This window comes from Lissotriton vulgaris, unplaced genomic scaffold (assembly GCF_964263255.1).
Source record: "Lissotriton vulgaris unplaced genomic scaffold, aLisVul1.2 SCAFFOLD_720, whole genome shotgun sequence".
In the NCBI taxonomy this organism is placed as follows: domain Eukaryota; kingdom Metazoa; phylum Chordata; class Amphibia; order Caudata; family Salamandridae; genus Lissotriton; species Lissotriton vulgaris.
Window position 1 is genome coordinate 411660 of NW_028252060.1, and position 15961 is coordinate 427620.

At 50.8% G+C, this 15961-nt stretch overlaps 1 protein-coding gene across 2 annotated transcripts in view; it reads right to left on the minus strand.

Moving 5' to 3' along the window:
- RFK (riboflavin kinase) overlaps positions 1–5495 on the minus strand; it is a 110659-nt gene extending 105164 nt beyond the window's left edge. The window contains exon 1 of one of the 2 annotated variants that reach the window (XM_086950978.1): positions 5282–5480. In XM_086950978.1, the coding sequence (XP_086807104.1) occupies positions 5282–5363 (82 nt within the window). In that variant the 5' untranslated portion in view covers positions 5364–5480. Of the gene's footprint in view, positions 1–5281 lie in introns of both variants that reach the window. The other variant, XM_086950977.1, reaches the window with a different exon arrangement.
- Positions 5496–15961: the final 10466 nt, after the last annotated feature.

Below are 15961 nucleotides of genomic sequence, written 5' to 3' on the forward strand. Positions count from 1 at the left end.
ACAAGAACAGACGTGCAAACTGCACATGGCACTGCATTTTTAGACGCCAGATCACGTGCCTGAGATGGTCACGCTACAGTGGGGATCAAATTGCAACTCGTCATTTAACCTACTCTCTGGTGACGGCATGAGTTATGCGCACTGCACTGGAGGCTGCACAGGGCAAGGTTGTGTAATGGAGTATGCATGCAGTGTAAGATGCAGCGCCCACAGTTGTGCAAGCCTCGCACATTAAGATGGCCGTGTGGGATGTCATTCACTAGTTATGCGCTCACCCCACTGCCTCACCAGACAGGGTGTGCACCTTCCACTGCCTACGCACTGCATCGGACGCTCACTTACTAATTAATGGCCGATTGGGCGCTATATTGTGTAAATACATATCAAACTCTGTCAATAGCACTACACTGGGTCGCTGCACGAAGCCACTGCTTGCTCACAGCATGAGATGTGCAAACTGCAGTGGAGGATGCTAAATGCCCCACTGCCTGGTGAGACAGTGGGATGTGTGGATTACTAGTGAAAGCCATCTTAACGTGCGAGGCTTGCACAGTTTTGAGCGCTGCATCTCCCACTGCATGCGCACTCCATTGGGCCACCTTGCTGTATGGTGCACCACATCGTGGCACTGCTTCTCACTGCATGAGATCGCGTGTGACGTGGAAAGTAATAATTTGTCAGTGAACACGCTGCCAGTGCACAGCATGAGACTTAGACACTCGTGAAAACTCAACATTCAGCACATACTTATGAGCAGAACAACACGTGCACACTGAACGAGAGCGCTGCTTTGTACGCTGTGTTGTCATGGACTGAAACCCGGACACTGCGCTGGGGCTCTGGACTGTGTCTTCCAAAGTCTTGATGCAGTGTGGTACTTCTTTCATCATGAGACATGCACAGTAGCTCCGCATCTTAACACTGTTCACAACTAGAGACCTACCTACTGAACACGGGCAGTGAGTGCATCATACACTGTCAGCTTACAGCACAGTATATGTCCACTGTACGGGGGCCTCCCTCTTACACTGCCTGCTTTATTCACATACACGTTAGCTGCACTGGGACTCTCCAACCTGCATGCTTACATCATAATCATACATCATTTATATGATCTCAGCCTGTCGCATTTGCGAAATAAACAGAGCACTGCCTGCTCACTATAAAGGACATAAATAGTACAAGTGCTCACTGCATCTAACATTGCATAGTCACAGTATGAGGCTTGCATACTTCCCGGGGGCACTGCATCTTATCACTAAACTCACTGCCTAAGCATATTATGGTACATGAACACTGCACTAGAGCACTTGATCTAGCGCTCTTTACACATACCATTAGACTTGCACAAGGGGCTTCATCGAAATAGTGAAAACGCTACCTGCTCCGATCATGAGAACTGCGCTGGAGCACTGCAGCCATCACTGTCTGTTTGAAAGGGGTGACTTCCATCTCTGAAATGCAACGCCACCTCACGGGCATCGGAAACAGTGTGGGGCAGCCATCTATCGCCAGTTCTTTTGCTTCGCAAATGAGTACTGCTACAACAGAAACCGTGCGATCTGTTAGCTACTTCCACAAATAAGCGCCTTGAAGCATCTTCCACGCACGGAGCGCTAGCCACACACAAAGTCAAACACGTCCTTCTCTAGGTGGCTGATGCATACCTTGCGCCGTCTCCAAGCCAGCGGCTTCCTAGGTCGGGCGCTCCAGGGGGGTTTTGGGGAGGGGGCAGAGGGAAACATTGCACGAGGACACCTTCATCTCTCCTCTGCCATGCCCGTGTGGGGCTGGTCGACGGGCACTGCTGGGTCTTCTCACTCAGCAGCCCCGAGCGCGCTGTGCCACACTGGGAGAGGAGCAGGGGGGGCAGAGCCGAGCACACCCCTCCCCCTCCCAGCCAGGATTAACCCATGACGGGCTGGAGAGGTGAGAGCGCCGCCTCTGCTGCCAGCCGAGGGGAGCGCTGGCGAGCGGGGGAGGGGTCATTTACTTCCTTGCACTGGGGCTAAGGACACTATGGCTGCGCCACTGAACATACGTCAGCAATCATTGTGTACATAACGCCTAGCTTCCAGGCGTGTGGGCATGAACCGCTATGAAGCCATTGCCTATTTCGCTGCAGGAAGTGTGAAGGGCCGGAAAAGTGCCTCATGTCCATGGTCCAGAAGAGTGTTGGATTCAGAGGGCAGCGCTTATTAACACATACCTTCTTCGGTGCACTAGTATTATGCTAATGTTTCCTCTGAGTATTCTGTCTAAACGTCACTGGTTTGCCAGCGCCTCACCCAGAGGTGTAAATTCACCAAACTCCTGTGACAAAAAAACAGCATAAACGGGGGCAGAGGCTCGATGCTCATCTTCACTGCGGTGAAAAAAAATGGCGGCCGCAAGCTTTTGAATTTTTCGGAATCGGGGCATGGTTTTGTTGTTCTGAGTGACAGACAACGTCACTGTCTAAAGAACGCAAAAAATCACGCCCCCGAATCCGAAAAAGACGGAGCTTCTTTGGAGGGACGGCTCTCTTCTCCAATGGCTGGCCTCCGTTTAGGAAACCAGCCAATGGAGGAGAGACAGGGCAGGGAGGCGGGTTCTAAAGCCCTACTAAGTAACATTAAATCTCCGGACCGGAAGCTTCACTTTGCGCAGCTTATAGGTCCCTCGACCTAAAAACTACAACTAAAAAAACAAGCCCCACAAAGCAGTATGCCGTTGGTTGATGAAAAATGTTGATTCTCATGTACTATGTCATAGTGCCAAAGCGCAGAGTTGTGAAACGTAAACTAAAATTAAATGCCAGGCTTTTTTTCCTTGCAGATAATCACGTTAAACAACTCAGTGGATGAGAGGGCAAAGATGAGTTTCAGATGCAATCAATCAATCAAGCATTACCTTTCTAAAGCGCGCTACATACCAGTGAGGGTCTCAAGGCGCTGGGGGGGGGGGGGGGGGGGGGGGGGGGGGGCTACTAATCGAAGAGCCAGGTCTTGAGCAGTCTTCTGAAGGCCAGCAGGTCCTGAGTCTGTCGTAGGTTGTTTGGGAGAGTATTCCAGGTCTTGGCGGCGAGGTAGGAGAAGGATCTTCCGCCGGCTGTGGTTTTCCAGATACGAGGGACTGTGGCGAGGGTGAGGTTGGCTGAGCAAAGGCTTTGGGTGGGGGTGTGGAAGCTGAGTCGTTGTTGAGGTAAGTAGGTCCGATGTTGTGTAGCGCTTTGTGTGTTGTGTGCGCAATTGCAAGCATCGCACTGCTAACATTGCTTCGAAAACCTACAAAAGGCGTAATTTACATGAACAATGCGAGCAGCAACAGTTAAAGACGTATAGATAAACTCAGAAAGGAAAACTTATGTCATGTTGCCACTATTGCCAAACACATCCTCGCCTAAAACCCGGTGCACGGTGGCGTGCTTACAACACACTGCAAAACGCTCAACTTGGAGTACAGCACATGCTGCAGGTGCTGCCCGCGAGGGTTGCCAGTCGGCCGTTGTCCCCATTCGTTGTTTTCCCTCAACAGAAATGGGGCAACTGCTGCCAAAATCTGTGACCACTGCACAATACAATACAATGAAGAAAAGAAAAAAAAAAAAAGAAAGAAAGAAGAGGAACATAGGTGAAGGGATGGGGGAAGGAGGACAGTCAAAGAGAAGGGCCAACAAACTAGTGAAAAATGAGAACCAGCAAGAGAGCTGAATAACCTATATAAATGTAAGGCGAGGGAGATCTGTTAAAAAGGGCATGTCCGTATTGGAAAGAAGGGGGGTCCAGATAGATTATAGACCCAGCAGTTATTACTGGGCTGGATCCAGGGCAGCCCCAGTGAAATAAGCTGCCTGTGAGCAGTGCAACTCGCAGGCTGTAGAGCATTCAGCAGCCCATACACTTGAGATTTGCATTCCGAGCAACGACCTGATGAAAGTGAAAGTGAAGACCTTATTTTCAGCTCCAGAAGGACCTAAAATAAAGTTATCACTTAACGGTCTGTCAGCACTACTTATGGTACAGGCTGGCTTTGAGATAGCTAGCACGTAACACGGTGACATCAATACAACTAAAGAAAACAATGGCACTCATCTTATCGCTCACAAGTGCTTAAAACTAAACTAAAATGATTTAGAGCCAAGTTATGTTCCCAAGACCTGTATGTTAGATACACGTTTTGCACTTTCATAATGTCGTCGGACATATCTATTTATGAAAAACTACACAAATAACCATGTACGTGGCACTTAAGTATTTAATCCTGCCAAAAAAAATAATCAACATTTATAGCATTTTTTGACTAATAAAAGACTCAGAAAAAACAGCAAAGTTCTAAACGTATGCCTTTGCAGTGCGCATAGCGCTCTCTGATGCCGACACACAAATCAGTAAGCTATATTACAAGACCGTATCTAGGACCTGTATGTAACACAACTATCTCTGCAAGAAAAGCAGTAACCACTAAGCTGTATACATAAAGCAAACTGTCGTGACCTGCATGTGGGAGATTTAGCAGCGGACACATTAACTCTATGCTGTTTTATGATGAGTCATGAAGAGAGAATCCAGCGATTGCACAACTCACTGACCTCTCCAGCAAATATATTAACCACCATAGCTCTAACCTAAATTATACCTTGGAACTTGCTAGGTACACAATCTGGAGCAGGTGCCATAGCCCCTTAAGACGATTTAAATGCAGGGTGTTTGTGATCATATAACTTTTCCGGAAGTCTTGCTGCTAATTTCAGCGTGCGTAGATTCCCAGAGTACGCTCCTCGTCACTCAGCCGCCTTTCTGCTGCCAAATTTATAGGATGCCGGAGTCGTTTTCCCCCTTTCGAGTACAACATACCAATGAATATGAGCACTTTGGAAAATAAAATAATTCTTGCCGTCTGAATTTACACACGTCAAATCTTCCAATGATAAGCGACATACTTTGGGTCACGAGTGGAGGGACCTGTTATCATTAAAATTAGCTACGTTACGGCTGTGCTTAAAATATGCTGTTAAAAGGGTCACTGGTAAACTGTGTACGTTTAATAGAAAATGTGATCCACACGAGGTTGGGATTCATTCGTTTTCCTCCTGAAGCGTATCTCTAAAACAAACCAGGTAGCACACTGAATCACCGCACCAGGAACCGCAAAATCTACCTCCTGTGGGGTGATGATTAATGAGCCGTGCTGTAGGTGTGGGAAAACAGTTGAGGTGCGCTGTATTATCATAGAAGAAGGCAAAGGGGAAATGCGTACGCTGCCCCAGCATGTTTCACAACACCCAGGCAGCAGGACTCACCAGTGGGTATCCCCAGCTCCTTGGAACCGCGGCCGAAGCCCTTCACCACCTCCCCCTTGCAGAAGTAGGGTAAAGTGTTCATGGTGGCAGCTCCGAGGACGTCCGGGAAGTGCACGCTGTCACAGCACAGAGCGAACCGGCGAATGACGCGATTGGGTATGGATAGTCGCTACACGATAGTGACAGGCGGAGGCGGTGTGACGTCGCATCGTACGTAGATCATTCACAACCACAGGCTGAAGGGCAACCGGGTCCAAGACTAGAAGAAAGACTAGACTGTCAACCTTATTGTTCACATCTCCTACTGCGGCCATCTTGCATTACCAACTTCCTTCTCCCGGATAGGCATCTGAAGGTCCATGTACACGACATTGTTGGAGTCGAGTGACGACATGTTTTCCCATCGCGGCGTACTCCTCACGATGCCAGCTGCGGGAATCCCCTTGGTTAATCCACTTATCATATGCCGTGGCTAGACAACTCTATAGTAGAACCAGCTTGGAATATTATGCTTAAACTTCCTTCTGCTTTATTAAATCACAGATCCTTTATCAAGTAAATATACTTGAATTCATCTAAAAATGTACAAGCACTTTAAGTGGACAGGGTCCTGCCAGTGCTCAGTACCGCCAGCTCTAAAAAGCAGGTGCTGCCATGGGTCCCTGATGTAGCGCTCTAGTGGTCCGAGGGTCTCGGCTGAGCCCCGGAACCACATGCACACATTGTCGCACCTTTTGGCCAGGCGTGGCCAGAAGGCTATAAATAAAAGGACCAGAGTCGCTCGTGACTTCCGGTCCGACCATTCACACTGCGTGGTTGTCCATTCATTTAAGAGTTCTTAGTGCCCCCTTAGCCTTTCACTTGTATGCTGCTTAGTGCCCCTCCCCAAGTGGGCACCCCGACACTGGCGACGAGGGTGGGATGCCGGTAACGACACCCTAAACAAAGAAGGCAGAATCTCACCAGAGCAGCATGCAGCGTGGTAGCCGGCACCGGACCAGCCTGCAACGTGGCTGTCGAGCAACTGTTGACCCCGAGGAAGCCTGTGGTCTCGAAGGCCAAAGCCGTTAAGCAGCGTGAGGAAAAGCTGCATGAGGGAGCGGCAGGCGCGGTGTCACGAGGCGCAAGCCAGGAGCAGGCCCAGCGCTGGAGAGGCCTGATCGGCCGAATACAAAGCGCGCGCATGCGCAGTGAGCACGAGGCCAGCACCCAGCGTCAGAGACGCGTGTAGAGGTCTCCGACAAGAACACGAGGCAGAGACCGGCAGGGCTGAGGGAGAGCCCAGGAGTGTACGCGCGAAGGTCACGCACGAGGACAGCAGCAAACAGGACACCAGAAGGAAAAATAAAGAGAAAGAGACAGTTTGAACACACGACAGGCCAGCTAAATAAACAAGCATTGGCCCATCCAATAGTCCCATCAACAAGCATTGGTCTAACCAAAATGACAACACAGGCACAGGGATAAATTAAAGACAGCAACACCAGCACTACGTGCATCAGGCAACAGAGTCAGAGAAAGAAACAAGCACTGGCACAGAACAAAGGCAGCAAGCAAGCATTGGCCCCAGCAAGTAAAATTAGCGAAGGGACTCAAACGCCACCATGTCTAACCCACCAAACGCAGCGGCGGGAGGACAACAAGCAGGAAACCCACCAAATGCTGCAGCAGGGTGGCAACAGCAAGCCTTACCCCTGGCAGGACCGCCTCCGGTACAGCAAGCAGGACCCCAGGTGCAGCAGTCAGCGCACTCACAGATACAAGCGCTACCCCCTTTATTTATTATTATTATTTTTTTTTAAACCTTTATTATAAAGAAAAGGAGTACAGTTACAGACCTACAACCACAGAGGCTGGTCAGTAGCAATAAATATCAAAAGCACAACAATACACAGCTCATCAGCCGACAACCCGAGGGCCCGGCAGCGATAATGTCCGACATTGTAGAGAACCTGTGGCGGTAGGAGGATAAATAAAAGGTTTCACATTTTATGTTTTATAAACAAACAAAAAGAAAACAGAAAAAAGGTTTGAGGCCGAAACTCTACAGTGTATTGGCTGTCTCATGCGGTAGGGGGGAGCTAATTGATCAGGGAGCAACTTTATGAAGGATGAAGATCTTAAGGAGGGAGGGGGGGGGGGTCAGAGCAAACCAATGATTCACAGACAACAGGAAGCAAATGACCTGAAACGCACAGTCAAGGGGACAGGGGAATGTCAGAAGCTTCTACAAAAGGGGGAGTGCAGATCTCTCCTCGGTACGAATTCCTTTGACCCCATATCCTTCCCCATTTCTTGGGCCTACCGCAGGAGACATATACAATTTTTTCTTTAAACATGCACCAGTCCATGTTTTCTTTCCAAGTTGAGACTAAATGTGCCCTTTGAGACCCCCACAATTGGGCAATGTCCCTTTTTGCGATCATGTTACAGAGGGTGGCCCACTGAGTCTGAGTAACACTGCAATCATTCGGTTCCCAGATGTTCAACAAGCAGCGTCTGGCCTCAGGCAATAACTCCACACCCGTCACCTCTCCCATCACAGCATGTACTCGATTCCAGAAAACCACAACCGCCGGACATTCCCATATAATGTGAAGGAAGGTAGCAAGCATACCACAGCCACGCCTACACAGCCCATCCGCTGAATAACCCATACGCATCAGTCGTGGACCCATGACATAGACACGGTGCAAAATCTTTAATTGCACCAGCCGGAGACGCGCCGGAATTGTGACCTCTTTGGAGGAGGATATCGCAGCCTGCCAATCTTCATCGTCTAACTCCAGTCCATCGTCGGTCCAAGCCTCACGAAGCTGTACAAGAAGGTCCGAGCGGTCGTTAATGAGTTTTTTGTAGATGAGAGATATAGTGCTATCGGGGACGTACCCGTCAAGCACTCCATCTTCCAAGGGAGAGGACTCAGGAATAGCAGACCCGGCCGGGAAGACCGATTCAAGCCCGTGGCGGACCTGGATATATCGGAAGTATTCCCTATCACTCAATTTGTATTCATGTTTTAATTCGTCAAATGTCTTGACTCTGTTCTTGACCCAGAGGTCACCGACCTTACTGATACCAATAAGGTCCCATCTATCGAAACCCTTCGTCGTCCATAGACTGCCCAGTCTCTCTGCAGCATACAGGGGGGTTGCTCTAGTTAGCTTGTCCGTCCACCCCGTGGCCGTAGTCGCACTACCCCATACTCGTACCGCCACCCCGGTGGGGCCCGTCAGATTCTTCCTGGCAGCTCTGGAGTATAGCGCCCTGTTATAGTCGCCCCCGTGTAGCTGCCACCTATCCATCTCGAATGCGGGATTCGGGACAGGACCGTACAAAGCATGATTGACCGCACTCAGTTGGGATGCCCAGTAGTAGCGTTTGATATCAGGCAGCGCTATACCACCGTCATACCAGGGCAGAGTCAATTTTGCCAATGCTATGCGGGGTCGCCCGCCCCATACCAGCTTCCTCTGGAGGCTTTCAATTTCTCGGAAATAACTGGCAGGCACCAGGTCAAGTGTATTGTGGATGGCATACAGGAATCGGGGGAGAGACATCATCTTAAAGAGGGCCGCTCTACCCAAGGGGGACAACGGCAAGCCACACCACGCCGCGACATCTGATCTAAGCCGGGCAAGCGGAGGCAAAAAATTCCGCTCATAGCGCGCTGTGGGGTCCAACGATATGTAAATCCCCAAGTACTTAAAGCCGACACACGAGACCGATATCGGGCAGGTGCAGGGCAGAGAGGGCAACTCTCCTGTTAGAGGGTAGATACAGGACTTGGCCCAATTGATGACCAAGCCAGAATTTTTCCCAAAGGATCTCAAAATGCAGAACAAGAATCCAGATTGGTCCGGGTGTATCAAGTCGCTAACCACCGTTATCAGCCGATTCGCCAAAAGCTTCGCCAGGATCTTAGGCTCCACATTCAAAAGCGAAATCGGCCGGTACGATAAACATTGTTCACGGGGCTTTCCATTTTTATGGATGACCACAATGGACGCCAGTCTCTGAACCCGCGGAAGGGATCCGAGATCTTGCGATGCCGTAAACATCCGACGAAGATACGGCGCCATTTTGTCAGGGCACAGCTTGTACAGCTCAACCGGGATGCCATTCGGACCTGAAGCCTTCCCCGAACGAAGGGAACGGATAGCGAGCGCTATTTCATCGGCGGAAAGGTCCGCCTCCATAAGCTCCTTGTCCGAATCCGACAGGCTAGGCAACGCAATATCCCGAAGCAGCAAATGCGAGTCCTCCTCCGGCCTATCCGAGACCGGCGTGTAAACCTTCTGAAAGTGCTAGGCAAAGACCTCAACTATCTCAACCGGGTCCACCACTCGCGTTCCATCCACCTTTTCAACAACAGGCACCACCCGATTCAATCTATCCCTTTTATCCAACCAAGCAATCAACTTCCCCGCTTTATCACCAACATCATACAAACGCCCCTGTTGCTCACGATTCATTGCCTTGAACGCGTCAGTCACCAGAGCTCTGTAGTCAGACTGTTTAAGGGCCAGAGAATGTATACCCTCGGGTGTAGCTCCAGACTCCATCCTCTCCTCCAATGCAGTAATGTCATTTTCCAGACCAACCACTTCCACGTTCTTGCGCTTCCTCGCGCTAGCAATCAAGGACAGGGTTTGACCACGGATCACAGTCTTATAAGCCTCCCACAAAGAGATGGGGGAGGACACCGATCCCTCATTCTCAGCAAAGTAGTAATCCATGCACTTAACAATTTCGGCTCTTATTTTAGGGTTACAAAGGTGCCAGGGGTTAATCGGCGCCACCCGACCCCCGGTTTCCAACTGCGCGTCAATAGTGAGCCAGAGTGGGGAGTGGTCTGAGATCCCCCTAGCTAAATGCCTAATTTCCCTTACAGAGACCAGCTGCACCGCCGGTATAAGGATATAATCAAGCCTCGAGAGACTCCCCTGAGCTCCCGAGTAAAAGGTATACTGCTGCTGTCCGGGGTGCAGTTGCCGCCAACAATCCGCTAGACCCAACGTATCCAAAAAGTTACCCAGCCATAGTTGCGATGTCGGGAGAAGTCTGGGGGGGGCTACGATCTTTATCACCGCTGACAACCGAATTAAAGTCACCACCCACGACCAACATGCCCTCAGGCAACCCCAGAACCACCCTACCCAGATCAGAAAATGTGGTGGACTGTAGGCCGGGTAGGACATACACAGATAAAACGGAGATCGTCTTCCCCTCCCAGCGGCCCGTAATGGCCGCATATCGGCCTCTATCATCCAGCACAGTGTCATCTATCTCCAGGGGGAGGGAGTTCCTAACCAGGACGCCCGCCCCTCTCGACCCAGTGGTGAATCCAGAGTGAGCCACCAGGTGGTAGCCCTGTCTGTTCAGTGCATGGCACGTGTTTCCTATTAGATGCGTCTCCTGGAGTAAAACAATATCTGGGGAGCAACGCTTCAAGTATTGCAAGACTATCCCCCGCTTTATCCTATCCCCCAGATCATTGACGTTCCAGCTCAGTACCCTCAGCCCCCTACCCCCCATCCCAGAAATAAGAACAACAACCCCCCGCCAAGAAACAGGCACAAGAGACAAGATATGCAACAAAGGGCAGCCTCGAAACAAACAAAAAAGTAAAGACCCCCCACCACCCCCAAGGAAATCCCCAAAACACACCCCCCACCCTGAACCCCTGCGGTAGACCAAAAAGCCACCCCAACTTGCAGTGTGCCTGTCGCCCCATTGAACTAACCTACAAGAAGAGAGAAAAAAAACCCCAGAGGAGGAAGAGTCCCGATTCCCCCCACCCCGGGTATTCACATTGTATATACATACCAGTCATAGAGCCACTGCCATAAGTCCATAGAATTGGCTTGCCGGCGCAGACTCACTGCTCCTGTTCTTCCAGGCCACCTTCAGCGCCCCTCGATCTTTCGGGGCTGGTACGATGTGTCGGCAGAGTATCAAGCCAGTCACTTACTACCTCGGGGCGGTCAAAGAAGAGCGCACGTTCCTCATATTCAATCCTCAGGCGTGCCGGGAAAAGCATGGCGTACTTCAGTCCCATGTCCCTGAGGTGCCGTTTCACCCCCGTGAAGCCCATACATTGTTTCTGCACCGCCTGTGTAAAGTCAGGATAAAAACTGATCGACGCATTTTCAAATTTAGTGGGACCATTGGTGCGTGATGCCTGAAGAATAGCATCTCTGTCCCGAAAATTAAAAATCCTGGCTATGATAGGCCTCGGAGAGGCCCCCAGTTTGGACTTCCCGCCGGGGACTCTGTAGGCACGCTCCACCATGAAAAATTTACTGAGGCCCTTTGGTGCCAAATGCTTTAGAACAAGGCCCTCCACCAGAAGGTCCGTGGATAAGTCTACGGAATTCTCCGGAACACCAACAATGCGAACGTTGTTGCGCCTGGCCCGGCTCTCGAAATCATCCAGCCGACGGGCAAACAAGTCGTTAGACGTTCGGAGATTGCGGACTTCGGTCTGAAGATCCGAGACATCCGTAGTAAGGCTCGCGGTCTTGATGTCCAGGGACTTGACCCGCTGATTGGTTTTCCCCAAGTCCGTCCTGATAAGATTGACTTCGATCGCCACAGTGTCCATCTTAGCAGCCAGCGTTTTGTACTGCTGGCCCATAGATGTCTGGACACTTGCGATGGCGCCCATAACGTCCTTCAGTGTCTGCTCCTCAGTTGCAGGAGAGCCATCACCAGTCTCATCAAAGACTTTACTCACACCGCCAGGGGATCCTTTCGGGCGGGTATAGCGATCTATACTGTGGGATTGGACAACCCCCCCTCGGTGTGCACCTCTGGTTGCACGCTTCTCGGTATCCGCCTTGCCCGCCATAATGGGAGACAAGCTCTCACGGAACCTTTGGGATCTGGTCAGAATGGTTCCCTCCGCAGCAAACTTGTAGAGGCGAGGGGACGAGGTCAAAAAACAAGCGTAGAGCTGGCAGCAAGAGTCAGATCAGGCGTGTCGACCGGCAGCAAGTCGCCGTCAACAATGACCAAAAGCAAAACCGAAAGTACCACAGGGGCAGTGGACGTGTCGCACAGGCCGTTGTTGTTCAATTGCCACCTGGGTACCTCGGGGACTCAAGTCCGTGGATGGTCTAGGCCGCAAGTTTCAAAGTTCTGTAAGTCCGGTTCCCGGCGGCCAAATCGAATTTCGAAAAAGGATGTCGTATCAGCAGGGCATCCACTAAGAGTACCCGTCGTCCAAATCAGGATACGTTGCAGGATAGATGCGGGAGGCGGAAAGGGTCTCGGGAGCCCTGTGCTCACGCGTCCATCTTGGTTGCGCGCGAAGCTCCTCCCCCGCGCTACCCCCTTTTAGCGAGCTCGTCGATCCAGCGACAGCAGCCCCGAGGTGGGCAGTATGGCTGGGACAGCTGAATAACTACTTTGTAGCCACCAGAGAAAAAGACAACGAGGTCAAAAGGTCGCTCTTGCTACACTTTTGTGGCGATGAAATCTACAAGCTCTTCGCTCATCTCCCAAATACAGGAGAAACGGATGAAAATGATGCCGTGGTACGAGCATTGAATGCGCACTTCGACCCACAGCTCAACCCACATTACGAGCGTTTCAAATTCAGGCAATAGAGACAGAGGGAAGGAGAGACAATGGACGCCTTCCATGCACGATTAAGAGAGCTGATCAGCATGTGCCCGGAAGACGATCAAACGAAAGAAGTCACCACGCAGCTGATACAGGGATGTCGCAACAAACAACTGAGAAGGCTGATACTGCGTCATCGCTGGATCACACTAGAAGAAATATTATTACTTGCACGGTCGCATGAATTATCTGATGTCAGGTCGTCGGCAATGGAGGCTGGCCTCAACCCCAACGCTAACACAGGAGCAACAGTGAAGACCGAGAGCGTGGATGCCGTCTGCAACACTGGACGAAGTGGGCGTGGGCGATGGCCAACAAAGACCCCACGACGATTGCTATGTGGCTATTGCGGACGTGAAGAACACGACCCAGAAGGCTTTCCCGCTCGTGGGAAGACTTGCTCGAAGTGTGGAGTACTGAACCACTTCGCCAGCGTCTGCAGAGGAGGGTTCCGCGGAAGAAGTCAATCCGGGAAGAAGACGTTGTCAGGAGCCGTGAGGCAGCTAGAGTTAGATGACACCCAGTCACTCCGATCAGCGAAGCCCCAGCATCAGCGATACGACCGCCTGGACGACTCCTCGACAGAAGAGGATGATGAGTGTTACTTTGTATCCTTCACAAGTGACCTGAAGAGACGGCGGAGGCCGCAACCCAAATGCCAAATTCAAATCGATGGATCTTCGGTAACAGGAGTAATAGACACAGGCGCCACCGTTAATGTGATGGGGATACAGCACTACAAAGCACTCAACCCGAGATCGCAACTAACGCCATCAAAAGTCCGGATACTGACTTATGGAAGCCAAGAACCGCTCACCCTGCGTGGGAAGATGGTAGTACAGGTCAAGTCCGAAGAACGGGAAGTAACGGCAACATTCCACGTAGTGGACAAGGAAGCTGATCTCCTGGTCGGGAGTCATACAGTGGAAGACCTAAACCTCATCGCGTTCGCCAATGCAGTGAAGAGCTTACAAACCGAGGACATCCTGCAACTCTTCCCATCGCTCTTCAAGGGCCTAGGAACAATCAAGAAGCCACCTGTGAAACTTCATATTGGCAAAGCCATCCAGCCAATTGCGCTAAGACACAGGAGAATTCCATTCCATCTGCGGGCAGCCGTTGAACAAGAACTCGCCCAACTAGAGAAACAAGGAGTCATTGAAAAAGTGACTGGCCCAACACCGTGGGTGTCACCTATGGTGATAGCAGAAAAGCCTCGACAGCCCGGGAAGATAAGGATCTGCATTGATATGCGAATGCCCAACAAAGCGATCAAAAGAGAAAGACATATCACGCCGACAGTAGATGACATCCTAGCGGACCTCAACGGAGCCCAGTGGTTTTCAAAACTAGATCTGAACGCTGGCTACCACCAGTTGAGGTTGGCAGAAGAGAGTAGGTACATCACCACATTCTCGACCCACCTAGGCCTCAGACGCTACAAGCGATTATACTTCGGAATATCTTCAGCCGCTGAAATATTCCAGAACACCATCAAAGAGATACTGTCAGGCTTACAAGGAGTGCTCAACGTCACCTATGACATCTTAATACCCTCTAAAACAAGTGAGGAACATCACCGCAGGTTAAGAGCGACCCTCAAAAGGCTGGCAGAACACGGAGTAACCCTGCACAAGGATAAATGCAAGTTTTTCCAGAAATCCATAGAATTCTTTAGATACGTGTTCGATGCTGAAGGAGTCAGGGTAGACCCCGGAAATCCCAAGCCATCAAGCATGCCCCTGCTCCGATGACAGCGTCTGAAGTAAGGAGCTTCCTGGGCATGGCCCAATACTGCGCGAGATTTATCCCTGGCCTAGCAACCATTGCAGAACCCCTTCGCAACCTGACAAAGAAAGATAGCCCCTGAAAGTGGAACCGAGACGAGGAAGAAGCGTTCACCAAAATTAAGGACACCCTACTAGACGGAACCACCATGGCGTACTTTGATACTTCGAAGCGAACGGAGATACTAGTAGACGCCAGCCCGGTTGGTCTGGGAGCATTACTGACTCAGGAGACAGAGTGTGGGCCCCTCTAGCTTTTGCCAGCAAAGCACTCCCCGCAACGGAAGCAAGATACTCCCAGATAGAATGAGAAGCTTTAGCTGTTAAATGGGCTTGCAACCATTTTCAATTATACATCACCGGATGCCCGTTCCGAATGGTCACCGACCACCAACCACTAATACCCCTGCTCAAGGGAACCGCGCCTCATCCACCGCCTCGAATTGAACGATGGGCAATCCAAATACAACAATATCAGATGGACCTCGCTTACAGACCTGGAGCAAAGAACCCGGCCGATTTCCTATCTCGACACCCGGCTGCAAGGGTGATGACAGAAGACGAACAGGATGCCCACATAGAAGAGTCAGTGAACATGATAGCCCAAGGATCGCGTCCCCAAACTCTATCAGCACCGACGATAGTGAGCCAATACCCCAGTGACATAGTGATTCAAAGAGTCGTTGAAGCAATTCAAGCAAGATCCTGGGACGGATTTCTACGAAACACCCAATATTGGAGTGAAGTAGATCGATCCCGTCTGGGGAAGTTTTGGAAGGTACACAATGAACTCAGCATGGCAGAGAATGATTTGATATTGAGAGGGTGCCGAATTGTGATACCTTTGACCCTCCAGGAGCAAGCAACGGTGCTGGCACACTCAGGACATCAAGGTACCCGACGCATGAAGGCCAGAATGCATGAGAAGGTGTGGTTTCCTGATTTAGAGAGTGACGTCGACAAAGTGGTACAGAACTGCCGGGCATTCCAGCTGACTAGTGGCCCTGAAGCACCAGCCCCCATAATCACAGAAGTCCCGGCGCTATCCCCATGGTCATGGGTCAGCCTAGACTTTGGCAGCTTCCCGACAGGAAGGTAACGGTAGTGCTCATAGACAGTTACACAAAATACCCCATTGTGGAGGTGTCCACGTCCACTAGCTTCGTGAGCATTCAACCGATCTTGGACAAAGTCTTTGCTATGTTTGGAATCCCGCAGATTCTCAAGACCGACAACGGACCCCCATTTCAAGGGAGTGATTTCA